General features: G+C 40.9%; 3 protein-coding genes across 4 annotated transcripts; 2 read left to right on the top strand and 1 right to left on the bottom strand.

Annotated features, from left to right (window-relative positions):
* The first annotated feature begins 575 nt into the window (after window positions 1-575).
* atp8b4 (ATPase phospholipid transporting 8B4) lies at window positions 576-14,358 on the top strand. The gene is made up of 29 exons (XM_062462648.1): window positions 576-710; window positions 1,633-1,700; window positions 3,771-3,829; window positions 4,048-4,161; window positions 4,312-4,410; window positions 4,533-4,594; window positions 4,784-4,856; window positions 5,060-5,130; window positions 5,430-5,512; window positions 6,106-6,264; window positions 6,351-6,439; window positions 6,566-6,762; window positions 7,042-7,250; window positions 7,337-7,380; window positions 7,476-7,641; window positions 8,181-8,369; window positions 8,736-8,851; window positions 8,996-9,160; window positions 9,248-9,359; window positions 9,448-9,553; window positions 9,770-9,911; window positions 10,531-10,714; window positions 10,844-11,067; window positions 11,169-11,252; window positions 11,724-11,969; window positions 12,231-12,369; window positions 12,466-12,596; window positions 12,935-13,265; window positions 13,465-14,358. The coding sequence occupies exons 1-29, from the start codon at window positions 673-675 to the stop codon at window positions 13,470-13,472; spliced, it is 3,708 nt and encodes a 1,235-aa protein (XP_062318632.1). The 5' UTR covers window positions 576-672; the 3' UTR covers window positions 13,473-14,358.
* Window positions 14,275-18,463, bottom strand: galk2 (galactokinase 2). The gene is made up of 10 exons (XM_062462649.1): window positions 18,074-18,463; window positions 17,821-17,909; window positions 17,617-17,740; window positions 17,439-17,529; window positions 16,963-17,109; window positions 16,770-16,868; window positions 16,413-16,565; window positions 15,978-16,188; window positions 15,592-15,793; window positions 14,275-15,444 (listed from the first exon to the last, which is right to left on the bottom strand). The coding sequence occupies exons 1-10, from the start codon at window positions 18,121-18,123 to the stop codon at window positions 15,237-15,239; spliced, it is 1,374 nt and encodes a 457-aa protein (XP_062318633.1). The 5' UTR covers window positions 18,124-18,463; the 3' UTR covers window positions 14,275-15,236.
* On the top strand, window positions 18,398-22,234 carry cops2 (COP9 signalosome subunit 2). 2 transcript variants are annotated; one of them, XM_062462652.1, is made up of 13 exons: window positions 18,398-18,621; window positions 18,966-19,079; window positions 19,165-19,242; window positions 19,357-19,482; window positions 19,584-19,673; window positions 19,848-19,925; window positions 20,223-20,397; window positions 20,574-20,752; window positions 20,907-20,959; window positions 21,079-21,176; window positions 21,321-21,403; window positions 21,496-21,554; window positions 21,681-22,234. In XM_062462652.1, exons 1-13 carry the CDS (start codon window positions 18,568-18,570, stop codon window positions 21,823-21,825), a joined length of 1,332 nt encoding a protein of 443 aa, XP_062318636.1. In that variant the 5' UTR covers window positions 18,398-18,567; the 3' UTR covers window positions 21,826-22,234. The 2 variants fall into 2 exon arrangements, with proteins under 2 accessions (XP_062318636.1, XP_062318635.1); XM_062462651.1 differs by having other exon boundaries at window positions 18,398-18,627.
* The last annotated feature ends 4 nt before the right edge of the window (window positions 22,235-22,238 follow it).

The raw sequence follows: 22,238 nt of genomic DNA, 5'->3' as shown, positions 1-22,238 counted from the left end.
ATGAATGTGCATTACAGTCTTTTTTTTGCCATGATTTTTCATAATGAAGTTATCCAAAATTTAATGTTCAGTGATAAAAGGAGCACGACAGGGTAATCAGATATTACTTTAATGGCTTTTATATAACAACACGAACACGTACAGTATGCATACCATTCTGGGTCGTTTTCTTCTCCGCTCCGGTGGGCGGTTATAATATACCAATCAGAACCTCCATCACCTGTATTAACCAATAATAGCAATATATAGGCTATATTATTATATATTTCCCCAATCCATCTAATACACACTATTTGGAGATGTAAAACGCCACATAATACATTTTGAAATTCCGTATTAAACAAATGTGTTTGTATGAATGATTTATATTTGATGATTAATAATTAACTGAATGAAAATCAACGTGTCCTAAAACAGCAGTTTTACCGTTGGCCAATTATGATAGGATGGATGCGGCACTAGAGACGGAGAAGAGAGAAAGAAGAGAGAGAGAGAGAGAGAGAGAGAGAGAGAGAGAGAGAGAGAGAGAGAGAGAGAGAGAGAGAGAGAGAGAGAGAGAGAGAGAGAGAGAGAGAGAGAGAGAGAGAGAGAGAGAGAGAGAGAGAGAGGAAGCATCGTCTCAGTAACAATCCTCGCACTTCACGCTGGTTATATATCTGCGGCTTCACCCTGATGAGTTTAGCCAATAGATCCCATGGAAAATGCGGTCGGTGAGTAGCCCGGGCTATTTTATTCTGCTTCAAATGTCAAGGGACTGAAGGTATGCGTCGATTTAGGCTATAGATTGCAGTGATTGTATATAGCTGTCATCAATGAGGTTCTTCCTTGCGGATCAATGTCTGTGAAAAGGTTTAACATAGCTGAAAGTGGGTTTTTATTGAAAATACATGGGAAAACGCTCAGTATAGCCTACATATATCAGACACTCGTATCTGCTTGAAAACGACGATATAACCAGCAGTAGGTGACAGGGTTTTTTCAAATATTTAATCAAATAATATGAATTACAAGGATAGATACTTGAATATGGGATACATCCATTAATTAGCTTCCTCCAAGACACATTTTCAAATTGAGCAATAAACTCCGCTTTTACGTGAGTAGAATGGAACCTGTCAACACAGGTTTACAGTCTATTGAATACGTCTGCTTACAGTTGTCAAAGGAGCACAGTAACTTGTATCATGGCCGAGTTCACCCAACCTGTGGTCCGCGAGGGTAATACAAGTGGGCCGCCAAACCAATGAAAACTAAAGTATGAAAAATGAATACATATAATAAATATTGATATATACTGGTGGTGAATGATTATTTAAATTCTTACTTATCCGAGGTTATTGTTAACTAGGCTACTTAATATCTACATGATTGAATATTACGTTTTAGACATATCCCGCTGCATTTGCTAGTAGCCTGATACCTCTTCCCATAAGCAAGTTTGTGAATCTAAAACGAGGTTTTTCTACATGTTTCAGAGCGTTTAGGTACATTTGTACACGGATCATGTCTAATTCCTTCTCAGAAACTGTGATTGTCTGAAGCTCAGTTTCACAAAAAAGTTTCAATATTTAAAGATTCATATCAAGATGATTGTGAAGGATATTTGCTAATGGTTTGCTTAATGTTTATCAGGAAACCCTATGGATGCAGCTGGTTGTCACCTGATATAATGGCCTTTTGGAGAAGAAATATTTACTTTGGTAGGTATGACAATAAAAAATAACTTTTAGAACAGATTTCCAATGTTCATCTTGAAATTACACTTAGAGCAGATAACACAATGGTTGCACTTCAGACTTCAGGGTATTTTAATATTTGTATCCTCTGCTGTGCATTTAACATGAAATAACTAGTGACTATTTTTATTTAATTTTATTTAATCAGTCTTTCTTTGGGGAGATCTTCCGTAGTGAAGATGCCTGTGTGTGTGTTTGTGTGTGTGTGTGTTATGGGGAGGGACTTGTAAACAGTATCTGGCTCTATACCCACGTCTGCATGACCTTCTGTAACCTATGCATCATTTAGACTACTTACTAACTCCTAGGCATCCAAAACCAGGTAGTCATGTATTCACATTTCTCTCACTGGTGCGCTCGAAGTGGTGGCAATTGATAAACCTTTTTCTTTAAGAAGAGAGGGTATGAAGGTGAAACCTGCAGGTAGGCTACATTAGCCATCTTTATGTTCTCATGGGTAGTTCTTAATGTTCTCAGTTAGGAACCCATGTCTGGACCAAGGTTGTCGAATGCTAGTTTTTTTTTTAATTCACAGCAAGATAGGATAGAAGGTAACATGTAAAATGTTGAATGTTATTTATGGTTATAGGTTGATAGTGTCACGGAATTTGTTTAGTCATGTTGTCAAGTAAATTATTATGGAAGGACAGCTTAAAATAATGATTTTGAATGTATCTGTTGATGAATACATCCATAGCTTGGTTTCTATGTTGATGTTTGTTTCTGTGTTTGCACTATGAGGATTTATACATTTTACAGCTAACTAAATGTGTAAACAGAACAGAGGCATCACACCAATTTCAAGAATAATCAATTATTAATTTTATCCACAGAAATGGATAGCTTGAGGAAGTCTGAGTGGAGAATGAGCAGTTCCCTTTCTCATGTTACACTGTGCTTTGCGAATGTGTTGTCCATCTCTTGGATGAACTATTATGTATCATTGAGGAATGATTTACCAACCTTCAAAAAGCAGGTGTGGGTTGGAGTTGTGCTCGGGGCTATTCCATGGTTGATGTGAAACACAGTTTTGTTTTCTGTTAGTGGAACTTGCTCCTGTGGAAAGTCTGTATGTGTGCTTGCCCACTTGGAAATGTAAGAAAGAGTATCAATATATTATTATCAGTGCTTGGATTTCCTTTAACTCTGTCTAATAACAGTAATAATGCTCTAAAAAGTGTTTGTGTAAAACGCATCTGTTGTTCAGATGTCTTTACATACATTGTTGGTTGATTGTTTAGAGGCTGGATGAATCCATAGAGGTATGTTATACTTGAAATCAATGTAATCTCCATTTGTTTATCTTGTTGGAAAATCTTCACTGAGATTAATTCCAAAACCGTGACTGTAACGTCAAGGCAAGTCTGGACAGTTTCCACATACCGGAAACTTCTCACATGGGTGGAACCACCAGAGAGATCAATCAGCTAATGCAGTGTGGGTTCATGACTTTTTGTGCAAGCAGTTTGTACATCAGTGAGATACTGTTGTATTTATGACATTGGACATGCATTTAGCATTTGGTCTGCTTTTGGTCTACCAGTCAAGAAAAGGCTAACTAATGTTAACTGACAGTGACAAAATGTAATGGCATAGAGGTAGCTGAGAATGTTAATGTAACAGAGAAAATGCTGGAATTTGCATGGTAGAAATGCTGGACACTGTAGAGTTATAGAGTCAATTGACAGATTGCCGTTGCCAGGTTACTGTATACTTCAAAGGTGTGGATGGACTATCATAGAGCCAAGCAGCTGTTACTGTTCTGATCCTCTGGCTTTGGATGCTTCATATTCTTGAGTCCTGTGTTTTGTTTGATAGTTAAGGACTGATAGTATGTAAAATAACAGGCCTACTCGATTGTGCAGTAGATTTGTGTTTAAGACTCCTGAAAGTGTGCATACATTTAGGAAATATTCTTCTCTGGAACAGAGTACATGGGTAAAATTCACAATTGTTCTTGAGCACCAAAAATAATCTACCTAAAAAGCTGAATTGAGGGTATTGTCTTGACTGCGTTTTTTGTTTTGTTTTCAGAGGAAGAACGTCATGTAAAAGCCAATGATCAGGCTTACAATGAGAAGTTTTCATACACTGTGAGTGAACTCCATTAGAGGAAAACATGGACCTGTCAAAAAAGCGAGTTTACAGAGTGAACCAGGATTATGTCAAGGAAAGTAACTGACAAAAACCTGTCTTATTCTGTGAACTCGCTTTATGGAAGAGGCCTTAGGAAATTGCCTTGAGATTTGTCTTGTGGGTTTAATCTGTAATTGGGTTAAAATGTATTAATTCTGAATGTTCTTTTTTCCAGGACAATCATATCAAAACCTCAAAGTACAACATATTTACCTTCCTGCCAATCAATTTGTTTGAGCAGTTCCAGAGGGTTGCGAATGCGTACTTCTTTGTGTTGTTGATATTACAGGTGGGAATGTAACCTTTCTATATAGAAAACATCTTGCTTCCCATATACCTGGATGCATACTTTTTATGAACATGGAATTAATTTCCCAACTGAAAATTCGAACACTGTTTTTATTTCAAACTAAATTAAGACAGTTGTCTGTGTTTGTAGTTAATTCCAGATATCTCCTCTCTCTCCTGGTTCACCACCATTGTGCCTTTGGTGTTAGTGTTGGTCATCACAGCAGTGAAAGATGCCTCCGATGACTATGTGAGTTCATCACACAATTTAAACTGACACTCTTAACTTGTTCACGCTGATGCACTGTCAATCACTTTCACCAGCTAACCGGGTTATTAATAACTGTATGCCTTTACACCACATGATTTAAGTTCCGCCATAAGAGTGATCAACAGGTCAACAACCGCCAGTCCCAGGTGCTCGTCAGGGGCAGGTAAGTCCAAACTTCACTAGATGTACTGCAGTGGAGAAGTTGGCCAAATAGCTAGACTGGTGCTACAATTCTCAATTGGATATCACTCCTGTTGTGGATATCTATTTAATAAAACTAATTATAATATAACAAAGTTGTTCATCACATGTGATGGGATTAAACTCCATATTAAATAGCTTTTTTTTCTAGTTTGCAGAAGGAAAAATGGATGAATGTGCGTGTTGGAGATATCATCAAGATGGAAAATAACCAGTTTGTAGCTGTAAGTTGATTTTAATAGATACATTATCATGTGAGTGCACAACATAACCTTTCGCGCAAAGATTCACATAGTGAATATTCACAAGTCACATAGATTCATCACTGTCCATGATTTGGTTGATTTGATCCATGTTTACATCCGATTATATTCTGCTACATTTGACTTTCATTGAAGTAATGGTTTATTGTTTTTGGTCTCCATAGGCAGACATATTGCTGCTCTCCAGTTGTGAGCCTTATGGACTGTGCTATATTGAGACTGCAGAACTAGATGGGTAAGTGTCCAGTTCTGACGCCAGTGTGTCATGCGTTGTGATGGGACAGGCGTCACAGTAGAAACAGTGAAGTGTTGAAGGGGTAAACTGTGTGAACTCATTTCTGTTTTGAGGTCGAGTCGCTTCGTATTTTTCTGACCGTCTTGAGTGATTACTCAACACGTCTTCAGTAAACGTCTCTCCACGTTCTGTCCTGTGCAAACGAATCACGAATCCCCAACACAAACCGAACTCCACAGTCAGGGAACGCTTATCCTTGTATGTTACCACCGGTAAGGTCTCTGTGTTTGTCTACACAGAGAAACTAATCTGAAGGTTCGGCAGGCTTTGACGGCAACCTCAGACCTGGGAGAAGACATCTCAAAGCTGGCTGATTTTGATGGTGATGCTTTCACAGTATTCACATTTACATTTAGTCATTTAGCAGACGCTCTTATCCAGAGCGACTTACAGTAAGTACAGGGACATTCCCCCCGAAGCAAGTAGGGTACTGAACTGGCAACCTTCAGATTACCAGCCCGACTCCTTCACCACTCAGCCATCTGACTCCCTATGTATTCTGTGTATGCAGACCTTTGCAATGAATGTCAAATGTCCTTGGCTCCCACCCTTCCTGTGTGATTCTATTGACCTTAGGTTTGCTTGTATTACTCAATTAATTTACAAGTGTTTGATATACAGTACTTTAATGCTTTTCATGCACTTTTATGTCCCGATGCTTAGTGATATATTTCCATTGCTTTCTCTAAGCTATTATTAATTGGTGAAAGAGCTGCTCTCTCTCAAGGTTCTTTTAAGTTATCACACATCTAACTAATTCATAGTGATTTTTTTTTTTACCATCACCAGTGAAAAAACATTCCTATAATTATTTTTCTTGTTAGGTGATTATTCTGAACAGCACTGATGTACAGTACACATGAAGCTTTAGTGTCGGGTTTCCTGTGGTGAATCTGTGTCATCTGTGTTCCTCAGGGGAAGTAATATGCGAACCTCCAAATAACAAACTGGACAAGTTTACAGGAGCGCTGTGCTGGAGAGATAACAAGTATCCACTGGATAATGATAAAATGCTTCTCCGAGGATGCGTCCTCAGAAACACAGAGTGGTGCTTTGGAATGGTCATCTTTGCTGGTATGTTGAGGTCATTATCTATTACAACGGCATACCATTATATATTGTTTTTTTGTCTGGATACCTGAAATATCTGCTTAATTTAGGACTGCAAACTAAGCTGATGCAGAACTGTGGGAGGACTACATTCAAAAGGACCAGTATTGATAAACTGATGAACACCTTAGTTTTATGGGTGAGATATTTCTTGTATTCTCTAGAGAAATGTATGTATTCATTTAGTACAAAGGGATGCAAGAAATCAAGCTCAGTTCTGAATGTAGTGTGTTTTTAATACAAATGCATTGATCTCCGCCTTCAGATCTTTGGCTTTCTTATTTGCATGGGAGTCGTTTTGGCAATCGGAAACACCATCTGGGAGCAGAGGGTTGGCAGAAGTTTCCGGGTGTATCTGCTCTGGGATCAGCCCCTGAACAACGTTGTGTTCTCTGGCTTCCTCACCTTCTGGTCTTATGTAATCATCCTGAACACAGTCGTACCCATCTCACTCTACGTCAGGTAAGGGTGGCAACTTAGAACAGAAACAACATAAAACAATAAAAATAATAATTCAAATGTATAGACATGATACAGTTGTTCAACTCAGTAAATTCAATTCACTTTATTAATCCAGACGACAAGTCAAGTATTCAGTTTACGTACATAAGTTACATATTAAGTAATAGCAGAGGTAACACAAACAATTTAATAAACACAGAAGCTGCCCGATGGCCTTGTTTAATACTTAAATGTTACCTAAAAGCACAGCAGTCCAACAGTTCCTCATTTCATTTTCAGTGTTGAGGTTCTTCGACTGGGCCACAGCTACTTCATTAACTGGGACAGGAAGATGTACTATGCCCAGAATGACACTCCGGCAGAGGCTCGCACCACCACCTTGAACGAGGAGCTGGGCCAGGTGGAGTTCATCTTCTCTGACAAGACAGGAACCCTCACCCAGAACATCATGGTCTTCAACAAGTGCTCCATCAATGGGAGGACCTATGGTACGTCAGGCTGCGCGTCATGTAGACGAGGCTGCTCTGAGATGTGTCTGTCCTTTGAACAGGCTGTAATCCTTGTCCTCCTTCAGGTGACGTTTACGATGAATTTGGCCAGAGAGTAGAAATAACGGAGGTAACACTGGAGAACTTGAGCAGGTAGAATACCATGAACGTGCGGTGGGAAGACCATCAAATACTAACCTTCCGTATTGGTCTATACACCTCCAGAAGACCGCCTGTGTGGACTTCTCCTTCAATCCACTCAGTGACAAGAGATTCAGGTTCCATGACAGCAGTCTGGTGGAAGCCATCAAACTAGAGGAGCCCGCTGTGCAGGAGTTCTTCAGGCTGCTGGCCTTGTGTCACACCGTCATGTCAGAGGAGAGGACTGAAGGTACACGCACGCTCACGTCTGATATCAACCGCATCATCTCTTGCCATGGCAACAGGTAGTTCTCACCTCAAAATCTTATTGGATGACAAACCTTTTCATAGTTCGATTAAGGATATTACTGCGCATCCACATGGATTATTAGTAAACTCTTTCATTCCTTAACACTTAGATACAATTCACTGCATCTCTGCTGAAAATGAAGTATCAACATTATATTGTCTTGCTGCTAGTTAGCTAGTCAGCATGACATTAATAAAGATAACCTTTGAAACAAGCTGATTTAAATAACTGTGCCAAAGGTATCACGTTGGCTGGGCTACGTGCATATGACTGCACCCACCCAGGGGCTATTTGGTGACACACCACACCCTCTCTTGGTTTCTTGCTTTAGTACACGATGTAGCATCCAGAACACGGAATACAGGATAACAGCGTCTGCTAAATTACTAAATGTAAATGACTAAATGTAAATGTAAATCCAGCCCTGACTCACTATGTTGTTTGTGATGGACATGTTGAATTGTTTGTGTCACACAAAGGGAACCTGGTATACCAGGCCCAGTCACCTGACGAAGGAGCCTTGGTCACGGCTGCACGCAACTTCGGGTTTGTCTTCCGATCCAGAACGCCAGAGACCATTACTCTATATGAAATGGGCAGAGCCATCACCTACCAGCTCCTGGCTATACTGGACTTCAACAACGTGCGCAAGAGAATGAGTGTCATTGGTTAGGTCTTCATTTTTCAAAGCAAGGTTCTCGTTTGCTTACATTTAAACTTAAGAGTAAAGCATTTAGATGATTTGCAGTATTTTTTCTTAAATATTTGGAATACCCTCCAAGTCTTCATTACATAGAAATTATATTTATGTTGTAGAAAGTATACTCTTAAGATAAGACAAAACATATTCATTTATTAGATGCTTTTATCCATAACAACATACAAGAGGGTGAGATTTGAATCTGCAACCCCTTGAAATGCAGTCATGCTCTCTAGCCCTCTCCCATATAGACAATGGCATAAGGTTGTTATTTGATCAGCTGGTGGTCACTGAAAATGTCATGAAGTTATGTTTGAATCCCTTTGTTATCTAGTGAGGAACACACAGGGACACATCAAGCTGTACACTAAAGGAGCTGACACCATCATTTTTGACCGACTGGACTCTTCAAATGAAGATTTAATGTACACTACCTCAGAGCATCTAAACGTATGTTCTTTACAGTTTAAATAGAAAATACAAATCAAAGGAAGAGTATATTTTCTGTTTTCCAATTAGCACACAACAACATACTTTATGTTTACCATGCAACAATGTTCAGAGTATTTAATAATCAGAATACGTGTGTTGTAGGAGTTTGCTGGAGAAGGGCTAAGGACACTGGCTCTGGCCTACAAAGATTTGGATGAAGATTATTTTGAAGAGTGGATTAAGAAACTCCACAGTGCCAGGACTGTGATAGAGAACCAGGAGGATCTCCTTACTGGACTCTATGAGGAGATCGAACAAGGCCTAAAGGTAAGATCTGCCAAACTGTCAGCTTTATCGTAGCTCTAAACAGATTTCATAACATTTATTGATTCAGATCCCTTATACTGTCTCAAGCTCTTAGGTGCTACAGCAGTGGAGGACAAACTTCAGGACGGAGTACCTGAAACCATTGCCTGTTTAAGCCTGGCTAACATTAAGATATGGGTCCTCACTGGGGACAAACTAGGTAAACACATAAATATAAATACTTATATGATTCAAACTATCCTTGTTAACTCCTAAAAGAACTTCTGTTTCGTGGTGTGTGGTTGCAGAGACTGCCATGAACATCGGCTACTCCTGCAACATGCTGCGCGATGACATGAACGAGGTCTTCATCATCTCAGGTGACACGCTGTTGGAGGTTCAGCAGCAACTCAGGTGAGCCCAACAAGACACCTTCCTTTGTCTTATACCGGCACAAGATATTTTTATTCCCAAATAAACGTCACCCCTAGAGGTGTAGGGTTAGATTAGTAAGGTTAGTAGTAGTACCAATCTCTATGCCAACTGGTCCCAGTAGTAATCTATGAGAAATGCCCTAACAGTGTAGTATATATGGGAGATAACTGCAAATCTGTTTTCCTCTCTCCTCAGAAGTGCCAAGGAACACATCCTTGGGCTGAGCCGAGTCGGCAACGGAATCGATGTTGAGAAGACAGATGCGTGTTTTGATGACTCAGTGTTTGAGGAAACCATTATTGCAGAGTACGCCTTAATTTTCAATGGACACAGTCTGGTAAGGGTCTCCCACAGTATCCGAAAGTGTTCCGATCTAATGAGTCAACCAACAAATTCATCTCATTGTCATTTTGTGTTCCTTTACTATTGTTTTCTGCCTACATGTTCATAATGGGTTTAGTCGTGTTTGTGGAAACACTGCATATGCTCATATGTGACTCATTGACCTGCGTGTACAACATGCACAGTGTCATGTTTTCCTGTGCCGGCTGCTCACTGTGCTGGTTGGTAATGAAGCATAGTCTTAGCGTGCTGGGAGTCCCCAGCCCAGTGACAGCCTCGAATTACTACCCAGTTCCCTGCAGGAGGGCTGCTCCCTTAGGTATCGCTAATCCTGGAACAACGTCTGCTAAAGCAGCCCCACGTAGCTCTGCTGTAGGCTGCTTCTGCCCCACGCAGCTCTGCTGCAGGCTGCTTCTGCCCCACGCAGCTCTGCTGCAGGCTGCTTCTGCCCCACGCAGCTCTGCTGCAGGCTGCTTCTGCCCCACGCAGCTCTGCTGCAGGCTGCTTCTGCCCCACGCAGCTCTGCTGCGGGCTGATTCTGTAGGGGGGCTCGGCTCTGACGCTTCAGGGTGGTGATGATGATCATTAACAGGGTCTAATGTGACTGCCCGCAGGCCCATGCTCTCCTGCCTCAGCTGGACCAGCTGCTGCTGGACACAGCCTGCATGTGTAAGACAGTCATCTGCTGCAGGGTCACACCCATGCAGAAGGCCCAGGTGGTGGAGCTGGTGAAGAGGTCCAGGAGAGCCGTCACCCTGGCGATAGGAGACGGGGCCAATGATGTCAGCATGATCAAGAGTGAGGCCTTCTCCTGGCGTGACACGTTTTTGTTTTTTTTTGTGTTGCAAGATAATTGAAATACTAAGCATGGAGATCACTGAATATCTGTACAATCTCCTGTCTGACTGTGTAGTGCTGTGCCCGCAGGTGCCCACATTGGAGTTGGCATAAGTGGACAGGAGGGCATGCAGGCTGTTCTGGCTTCTGACTACTCTTTTGCCCAGTTCCGCTTCCTGCAGCGCCTCCTACTGGTGCACGGACGCTGGTCTTACTTTCGTATGTGCAACTTCCTGTGTTATTTCTTTTACAAGAACTTTGCCTTCACGTTGGTGCATTTCTGGTTTGGGTTCTTCTGTGGTTTTTCAGCACAGGTGAGACATTTTCATATTTCACATTTAGGTAAGAATTTGTGTCAGACAAATGTAATACTAGCATTTTATTAAATTAATCCCTTTATCCCTTATTTTCTCAGACTATTTATGACCAGTGGTTTATTACCCTCTTCAATATAGTCTATACATCCCTGCCAGTCCTTGCTGTGGGCATATTTGATCAGGTAAAACCTTTTCTATAATACTTTTGATATTGTAATTATTATAATTTACAGGTTCACTCAATTCATTAGGATTTAGGATAACGATGTAAATGATGATAATAAGAACCGATATCAGGCTTTTCTCAAAACAATTTTTGTTTTCTTCCACACCGGACTAAAGTCCATTTATCTTTCAGCAGTTCCTATGGCAACTTCCTGAGCCATCTTTTACTTTCCTATTTGTTTTTCTTTTCAAGATTCTGTCCCGTAAGACAGGTGAATATCGAACATGCCATGTAATGTTTTTTAGACATCCCTTTTCAAAATACACTTCCTCCAGGACCCTATGGTGCGTCATCCATCCTAAATCTTCCTAAAATAACTAACACTCCTCTCCATCCAACCTAGAATACATCACATTAGTTGATAACGTATAATCAGGTCAAACAAACAGACGTTGCTCACAATAGACTGTACGTTTGTTTTTCTAAGGACGTCAATGAGCAGAACAGCCGCAGATACCCAAGTTTATACAGGCCTGGACAGCTCAACCTCCTGTTCAACAAGAGGGAGTTTTTTCTCTGCACCCTGCAGGGGATGTGCACCTCTTTTCTGCTATTTTTCATCCCTTACGGAGCTTTCTCCATCTCAGTGGGGGATGATGGTTCCCACATCTCTGACCAGCAGGCATTTGCTGTCACCATAGCGACGTCCTTAGTCATTGTGGTTAGTGTCCAGGTAAGATCAAAATATTACAGTGCCGTGCTGTACTTGCCCTATTTTATGTCAAAGAGAAGGAGATGGGTTTGTTTACATGTCCTCTCATTGTTTAGTGGCTCTCAAAGTAAAACCTGTTGTTCATGCAGGGGTGTGACAGTGTTTCAACCTACAGGGACTGTGTCAGTAATCTTTGTTATTCACAGATAGTGAATTTTGTTAAAACCATACACTGATACAGTACGTATGTCTAGAGTACGTTATTGTTTTTTCCTCTCACAGATTGGACTGATCACGAACTACTGGACTGGTGTGAATCACTTCTTTGTGTGGGGTAGTCTGGCCGTCTACTTTGCCATATTATTTGCTTTGCACAGTGATGGCATTTTTGGCATTTTTCCTAGCCAGTTCTCTTTTATTGGTGAGTGTAAAACTCTTCAAATGAACTCTTTGAAGAGTTTCAAGTTTCTATAAAGAAACTGGTGACCTAGTTTGTGTCGTTCTAATGTGTCAACAGGAGCTGCCAGGCACTGCCTTAGTCAGAAGACTGTGTGGCTGGTCATTCTGCTCACCACTGTGGTGTGTGTTATGCCGGGTTTGGCTGTTCGCTTCCTAAGGGCCGACCTTCATCCCACACAAACTGAGAAGGTAAAGAGAACTTTAAGCAAACTCTAATATTTTACTTGGTTTACAATTGTAGTGAGAGAAGAAAACTCAGAAATCCTTTCAATTCGATGTAATTTAACTTTCTAATATCCTGTACATTGCTATTGTGAAAAGGCATGCTTGTAGTACAGGGAATTTCAGTGAAGATGTGACTCGCAGTGCTATTAGGTGCTGGGGGTGGGTGTAGCTCAGTGGGAGGGCATGTCACTGCAGATTTAAAGGCCACAGGTTACTTACTCCCCTTGTACATCACTTTGGTTGTACGTGTCTGCTAAATAAACTACACATGGGTTCCACGTGATGTTCTTGTGTCCCCGCAGGTACGCCGCCTGCAGCAGGCCAGCAGGAAGCAGGCGCCGCAGCAGCAGAACCTGCGGCGTGTACGCAGGACCAGCTCTCGGCGCTCAGCCTACGCCTTCGCTCATCAGCAAGGGTACGGGGAGCTCATCACCTCAGGGAAGAACATGAGGGTGACCCCTGACCCCTCCTCTCCATCAGCCGGAGGGCCCCAGGACAGCCCCAGGTGCCTCAGTACCGGATTGAGGAAGAATGACATAACAAGTGTCTCTGATGAAGGTACTGGGGGTTCAGAGAGTAGGTATTTGAGCGCGGACCATCCTCTGGACAAGCAGCACACTGAGGAAGGACTCTCTGTGTGATTACATTTACATTTAGTCATTTAGCAGACACTCTTCTCCAGAGCGACTTACAATAAGTACAGGGACATTCCCCCCGAGGCAAGTAGGGTGAAGTGCCTTGCCCAAGGACACGTCATTTTGCACGGCCAGGAATCGAACTGGCAACCTTCAGATTACTAGCCCGATTCCCTAACCGCTCAGCCACCTGACACCTGACTGATTATCACCGCACACAAACATCACCAGCGCATGAATCCCGAAGGAATCAGCGCAGGGTTGCATGATGTGAGTCCCTGTGGATTCGGGTCAACGACCATGTGCTACAGACTTAAATGGACTGCATACTCAATGTGATGAATTGTGTACTGAACTGTACGTCTTTGTAAAATGTAATGATTTACAGTCTGTATATACAAAAACAGAATTATTGGTAGAATATGTATTGAATATCCATATGTTTGACAACATTTTGCTATTGACAGTGAATGAAACAAAGTTGTCTCAGGCCAACTTTTTATATTAAATTATTCTCAATGCACAGTGCTTTCATTTGATATGGATACCTCAACCAGGATCAGGTTCAGGAAGCAGAGAACGAAAGACGCTCAGCCTATGAACAAAAGAAGAACAGTGAATGGAGACAAGCTGTTCCTTTTGCAGCTCATTTTATGTAGGAGTTTAAAAAAACCTTTGTCTTTGTTAAAATATAAAGAATATAAAGAATCAAGACTCTCCTTAAAGGTGTTCTGCAGTCTCTGCACCTACTCAGTGGAAATCCAAACATGGTGAAAGCTTGATGTTGAGGATAACGTTGATGCTCTTGCAGTCAGCACTTTCTAACCTAATTTCCCAATGTGCTGAATGCACACTCTTCCTGGGTTTGCTGTTTTTATTGCCTGCCTGTACTTTACACCTTAAGTGCTACCATTCAAATGTTTATTACGTACATTTATATTTTCGAAAAGCCGAAGATGGATTCTTGTTTCCACGTATGTTGCTTCTACATATTCTCATCAAGCAAAGCAATTTCAATGACTTACTTATTTTCTTTTGTGATGGGTATAGATTTATATACTGCACAAAATAAACTTCTTGTTGATATTCTTCATACATAAACTATTTATTGAAATTACACCCCAAATAGCAAACATACATCACTGTAACCATTATAAATCGGGAGTACAATGGTACTTAGGAATGGTTCGCTTGACCCGATGTTAGTTTCCTCAAGGATCACAATGACTCTTGCTCAGAGACTTGTTGCTCTTGTGGTTAGTGGTAACTGATTTAAAATTGTTTGTACTCGCTGTGATATATTGTTTTTTATTATTGTTGCTTGTCTTTTTTTTCCACAGGTACACTTGCACTTATAGCAGTTCATATTGTTTAATTGTAACTTGTTTAACTACATGCTCTTATGGTTCTTCCCTTTGGGCACTTACTTTGGTTGTTCACAATGTGTGCTTCATGTTTTGGCTACTCGCAATGTTTTGTGGCTATCTCGTTGTTATGATCAGTGACCTATGCACTTTGTAAAGCTCTCTCTTGGAAGTCGCTTTGGATAAAAACGTCTGCTAAATGAATAAATGTAAATGTAAATTGTATACTTTACTATTGGAATGTACACAGTGTCATGAGAGAACCCCTTTAAAATGTAATTCCAAGAATGCAGCAATAGATGCAGTGTCAGAGAAAAAGTACTAAATTCCCTTTGTAATTACTAGTCTGATAAATTATACGTTTATAACTGCTTTTGATTGTCAATAGCAATTTTGACCTCAACACTTAATAATTGAACATTACACAAAAGTATAAAAGCTGAATTCCCTTCCTTATGTTGTGCAACAGTTTTACCCACCATTAATTATGAAAAATCTTTAAAAGTGTGGCATGAAGTTAGGTCATCCACTTCGTCAAGACATTAGCACATCATCCGGTCAAAAGCAGGTGAAAAGATCACTTCCTCCACATCACTTCCTCCACATCACTCTTCAAGAAAAATGGCTGCTCCTCCTCCAGGCTTGGACACGAACAGACTCTGTTTCTCCAGAGCCCCTCGTCGGGAATCTGGCATGTAGTACTGCTCCCTAACCTTCTGCAGGAAGGACTCCACCTTCTCACTGGGTACCATGGAGACGGCACAGCCTCCCCACCCGGCCCCTGTAAGCCGAGAGCCCACAGCCCCCGAGTTCCTGGAGCCAAAAGAAGCACTTCTATTCTCAACATGAATACATATAGCATGTTGACACGTCAATTTTAAATATGAAATGAGTCGGCTGCATTCATTTGTTACCTTTCGTTTTAACAGCTGAAAAAGGGAGTCAATCTGTTGTACTTACAGACATATGTCCACAAGTTGGTCGAGTTCAGAGCAGCTGCACTCGTATAGGTCCCTGCAGCTTGCGTGGCTCTGTTTCATCAGGTCTCCTAGGAGCTGAATGGCCCCAGCTGGTGCAGAATCGCACACACTCTTAAACTGGAGCACCCGAGCGGCCTCACCATAAACATGCCTGGCACGCTGGAACAGCTTGAAGTGGGTCACTGCCAAACACAGGGGAGAGGAGAGCTCCATGCATATCAAATCTGTCTTATATTCACACAATAGTGAGATGATTAGTGACAGGTGGACATGCTACTTCCTGGACAGCCCAAATCCATTTATTCAATATATGAACTGATTATGCTCTTTTGAGACGGGCTAGCATTGCTTTTGACAGTCTCTCACCATGCTGGGTGTTGGCACTGAGCAGGTCCACACACAGCTGCTCAGAGGTGATTCCCAGGGCCTTGCAGATCTCCTCTCTGCTGTAGGGCTCCGGATGCAGCACCTCCTCCACCAGGCCCAGCATCTCCTCCAGGGAGGCATCTAGCTGCGTCTGGACCTCAGCCAGCTTCAGAAGGTTGTTCCCCTCCAGGCCCCGGGCCTTGGCCAGTATCTGAGTTCACACCAGCCTCCTCAGTTAACGCTGCACTCTAACTCCTCTAACACTTGATTACTCGAACTTACTCATACTTCTTACTCATCTATACCTGTGTTAAATATTCTGTCTGGCACTTGCCAATATTCTCTGTCTTGTGTTTTCTTTACACATAGTTTCGGAGCACTGACTGAACTCCTGGCATCGTGACTTTTGGGATTAAGGGAACAGCACCAGATTACCTTGGTGGCTATCCGGCACTCTACGACACGAATGTTGAAGTGAGATGTAGCGGCTTTGTTCATCTCTACGCAGGAGTTAGAGATGACAAACACCGCTCCTTCAGGGAGCCTGACGTCAGTGGCCCGCAGAGGGTGGAATTCTATGAACTTTGCCTGAGACACAACAGACAAACAACTCTATTACAAAACAGTGAAATTGACTGCAAGATTTCTGTTAAACATGACTTTACTCAATTCCCTCACGTTAAAACTCTGTATAGAAACCATGCACGGACATGAGCTGCAAAGTCAAAATGTGTAGTATGACTTTAAGTGTTGTGCTAGTCATGAGATATGTGAATTGTAATGATTGTTTACAGTTCCCCCCTCTGCCAGGAAAGAGATCGACTGGTCCATACCACCTCCCTCTGTGCCAATGTAGCCCTCACATTTGGCACAGATCTCAGCAAGCGCCACCTGGAGGACACAAAATGGGTCCTTTGCATTTAGTCAACTTGTAGGCTACTGTTATGCATCGATCTTAAACTTTCCCTGTTAACACACATTTTACCTTAGAGAGAGACTCGTGATTAGCCTCCATTGTTAGGAGACCTGCACAGCACACCAGGGCACTTGAACTGGAAAGTCCTGAACTAGGAGGGACAATCCCATCCACCACACACCGCATCCCAGCCAGAGGAGACAACCCCAAGTAATCCTAGTAATTTACATTTACATTTAGTCATTTAGCAGACGCTCTTATCCAGAGCGACTTACAGTAAGTACAGGGACATTCCCCCGAGGCAAGTAGGGTGAAGTGCCTTGCCCAAGGACACAACGTCAGTTGGCACGGCCGGGAATCGAACTGGCAACCTTCGGATTACTAGCCCGATTCCCTCACCGCTCAGCCACCTGACTCCCTACTTAATGCCCTAGTAATGATTAAACAATGACTTGGATTACTATTAGATAAAGTTAATTCTATGATCATTCTTATGGTAAAACCAGAATGATATTCATGTTTGTTTGTTCAGTACACCCCTTTACCTGAACGCCCTTAACACCACAGAGAAAGTAATAATGCCACTGTGGGTTGTCTTGGTCGATCCTGATATCCTTGCTAGAGACGGTGAAATCCCTGCAAAACATCCACAACATTTTGGTTGGAAAACGAACGAAGAACAAAAGAAACAACATCTGCATTTAGATTGATGATGTCTCTTACTTGTATTTGGGATTTGCATTAGCCAACTGAATTGTTTGGGAATCGTTGACTGAGACCGCTGCAAGAATATTCTGTTCAATCGCCATTGGGAGAACAGCATAGCCGCAGTAATCAATATGCTCCCCTGATAATCAAGTCATATAATGAGGCTCAGTTAAGTTTTACTAACAATTTGGACTGCAAAATTCCTGTTACTCCTCTCACCTATTAAATTAACTCTCCCAGGAGCACAGGCATAGAACTGGGGAGGCTCTCCATACATTTTTTGAAAGGTCTTTTTTAAGTTTTGCAACCTGTAAATAGGACAGTGGAAAATACATAAGTAGGGAGTAGCTTAACAGACTGGATCAGTACAGCAGCTCTGGCCAACTGATAAAATGCGCTCTTACTTGAAGGTATATTTGTTATCAATGCTGATTCGTTTTGTGTTCTGTGAATTTAGCTAAGATTAACTCACCTTTCATTTGAAGTCATCACAACTTGTAACTTCGGTGGATGTGTGGCCATTTCTTATCTAATCACTTTGCCCCTCAAAAAATACTAATTGTTACAATAGATGTACTTAACTCTAAGCTGGCTGCAATGTCTGAGACTGAATGAATACAACAAAGTATCAGCTGACTGTCACAAGAGTATCCCGGAAATACGAAAGCTAATCTTTGAAAATCACTTCTGCAAACTGAAATTCTAGCCGTTTAGAAAAGTATCAGTCTCTGAGACGACTGTATCTATATAGGTGACACTATGTCACTTGTTAGATATAATATCAGAGAGGATGATAACGCGGAAGACTCTGAAATCCGGGCTAGTTCAAATAATAGGAATGCTCTCTGCAAAGCACTGTGGGGGGATGACGTCGCACCCACGACGTCGAGAACAACAAGGTGGTTCAGAACGGAGTGGTGACTGCAAGATCTGGCCCGCGAGCTTGCCTAGCTACATTTGTGAAGCATGTCCGATATGGAAGATGACTTCATGTGCGACGATGAGGAAGATTATGATCTGGTAAGCGTAAGTAAATAATGGCTCGTTATTGTCTCGATAAATATGGCTAGCTACAGGTTTACAATGCACATAGTCACAAATTACAACTTACTAGCACTACTAGTCCTAGCCAGCAAGCTAGCAAGCTAGCAAACCATCTAGTTTGCTCTGTAAGTTTAGCTAACACAATTGTGTAACCAGTGTGTTTTTTAATGTTACAATTCTATTCAACCCTTTTGACTAGCTAACAAGTAGCAGGTGATGTCCGGGATGCAGGATCTTAGCGTATAGCAGGGTATAACAGAGTATAGCAGCATAGTGACATCATGTTATGACAGTGTGTCCTATAATACCGCCTCACTCAGGAATATTCGGAGGACAGCAACTCCGAACCCAATGTTGATTTGGAGAATCAATATTACAACTCGAAGGCACTGAAAGAAGACGACCCCAAGGCGGCTCTCAGTAGCTTTCAAAAGGTATAAGCAAGATGGTCGTTTATATATAGGGTAGTGTGCAAACTGGTACACATCTTGCTGTAAAGTTCATGTCTCTGATATCCAGGTGCTGGAACTTGAAGGTGAAAAAGGAGAATGGGGGTTCAAGGCCTTGAAACAAATGATCAAGATAAACTTTAAACTGGTAATCAGTGTTTCGATTTCTCTACCCTGCTGTCACAAAAACTCATCGTTCAAAAACTCAAAGCCCATCGTTTGTGCCAGAATACTATTCTAATATGTATTTATTTATCTACAGACAAACTTTCCTGAAATGATGAATAGGTACAAACAGCTTTTAACCTACATTCGGAGTGCAGTTACAAGGAACTACTCAGAAAAGTCCATTAATTCGATCCTTGATTATATCTCAACATCAAAACAGGTATTTGATACAGTCTTACAACTTATGTGTGGTTATTCTTGTCATTATCCAAACTGTTTGTTTGCAGTATGCCTGTTTTACTGATCTTTGTTTACTTACAGATGGACTTGCTGCAGGAGTTTTATGAAACAACTTTGGATGCATTAAAAGATGCCAAAAATGACAGGCTTTGGTTTAAGACGAACACTAAGGTACAGAAATAACGACAAGAAAGCCAGTTCCTACTAAATTACTCAGAATAATTTTCCTATTCTTACCATTATTTGTTGGCATATGTCCTTTTTGTACAATGCAAACTATATTAAGGGATCAATTGTAAAGTTATTGACAGATCGTTCAGTTGCCCTGTTTCTGTGATTGTCAAGCTTGGGAAGCTGTACCTGGAGAGAGAGGAGTATGGGAAGCTTCAGAGGATTCTCAGGCAGCTTCACCAGTCATGTCAGGTAAAGATTTTTTTTTTTTTAATTTGTTGTCATTTAGCAGACGCTCTTATCCAGAGCGACTTACAGTAAGTACAGGGACATTTTCCCGAGGCAAGTAGGGTGAAGTGCCTTGCCCAAGGACACAACGTCATTTTTCACGGCTGGGAATCGAACCGGCAACCTTCTGATTAATCGCCCGATTCCCTAACCGCTCAGCCACCTGAGCCCATAAGATGCATTGTTATGAAGTCAAATGAGTCACGAATGATGATTTAATCACGTTTGATTGCTTTCACTCTATGCACTGGTTTATTATAGACGGATGATGGGGAGGATGATCTTAAGAAAGGAACTCAGCTACTGGAGATTTACGCCCTTGAGATTCAGATGTACACAGCACAGAAGAACAACAAGAAGCAGAAGGCCCTGTACGAACAGTCCCTGCACATCAAATCTGCCATCCCACATCCTCTTATCATGGGAGTGATCAGAGGTACACTTCCTCCAAAAATGTATTTAACACCTCCTTGGTTCAGTGTTTTATACAGAAAAGTAACTCATAGACAGCACATGATCAGTGTTTATGTCTGTTGTATGTTTTAGAGCATTATCATTTTAGCATTATCATTTTAGGAAATAATTACTAACTGTGTTGTTTCTCGTCTTCAGAATGTGGAGGCAAAATGCATCTAAGAGAAGGTGAATTTGAGAAGGCTCACACAGACTTCTTTGAAGCTTTCAAAAATTATGACGAATCCGGAAGCCCTAGAAGAACCACCTGTCTGAAATACCTGGTGTTGGCCAATATGCTGATGAAATCTGGAATCAACCCCTTTGACTCTCAAGAAGTAAGATCATTACACCCCAAAACATTTATGTATGGGTTAAGTCATACAAGTCATTGTGTTCCAGGCACTGGAATGCTAGTTATTTATGATGTGCCTTGGTAATTGTATTTGCATGACATTTTGGTAATCTGTTCATGTAAATCTCTCTTCATAGGCCAAGCCATATAAAAATGACCCAGACATTCTTGCCATGACAAACTTGGTAAGGTAAGTATGCAAAACAAAAACAAAAAAAACAGTTCTGTGGTAAAGAGTTTTGTTTTGAAATGTTGAACAAACAAAAAATGTAACAAATTGCACATGTTAATATACTTTTCTCTCTCTAGTGCCTACCAAAACAATGACATCACAGAGTTTGAGACAATTCTGAAGACGAATCACAGCAACATAATGGATGATCCGTTTATAAGAGAACACATAGAAGGTATTCTTGTTTTTTAAATTTTGTTATACTTTTAGTCATTTTCATTCACTTTTATATTGCTCAAATGTTTAGTGTACATTTTGTCAATTTAAATACATTTTAGTATTACCGTTGATCAGTCCTTTTTTCTGACTTGTCTTGCAGAGTTGTTACGTAACATTAGAACACAAGTGCTCATCAAGGTGATCAAGCCTTACACTAGAATACACATCCCTTTTATCTCAAAGGTAAGATCACTCCAAGATCTCTTTTCAGTTTGAAAGCATGAAACATTGAAACTGAATTGATTGCAAAAAAAATATTTTCTTGTCTACTTAAGGAGTTAAACATTGACGTGTCAGATGTTGAGAGCTTGCTGGTACAGTGCATTCTAGACAGGTAAGTTGATGTTGAATGTTGTAAAACAACATAATGTATATTTTTATTTGATAAACAAAAAGTAGTGGTTCATTGATATGATGACGTAGGAGAAATTTTTTAACATTTTGGATTTTCGCCTTCCAGCACAATCAATGGCCGAATTGACCAAGTCAACCAACTTTTAGAGCTGGATCATCAGAAAAGAGGAGGTGCACTGTACATTGGGTTAGATAAATGGTCAAATCAACTGAACACACTTAACCAGGCCATTGTTAGCAAATTGGCCTAAAGATTTTAATCAATTCATAGTGTTTTCAACAATAAGATGGATTATGTTTATTTCTGACATAGTAATAGACAGACACTATATAAAAGCCAACTCTGGAGTTTGTGGCAAGTTTTTTTTTCTTCCTGATTGTCAACACGTATTGTATTTATTTATTTTACAATATGGATAATGTAAACCTCAATTTGCATTTATTATAATGAACACAAATGTTTGTTTTGTCATCATGTCCACTTTCATACAAGATATGTTAAACAGACTTGAACGCTGTAGAACAGTGGTCTTCAATCATGGGCTGAAGGCCACTGCTGTAGAAAATGCGCTCAACATTTTACTCGATTAAAATACCGATTGAATATTTTTGAGGCAATGTTCTGCTTTGTTTCTGAATATAAATATACCACTAAATGCATAGT

This window comes from Osmerus eperlanus, chromosome 5 (genome assembly GCF_963692335.1).
Source record: "Osmerus eperlanus chromosome 5, fOsmEpe2.1, whole genome shotgun sequence".
In the NCBI taxonomy this organism is placed as follows: Eukaryota; Metazoa; Chordata; class Actinopteri; order Osmeriformes; family Osmeridae; genus Osmerus; species Osmerus eperlanus.
The sequence above is the reverse complement of the archived record's forward strand: the minus strand, read 5'-3'. Positions and strand labels throughout refer to the sequence as shown.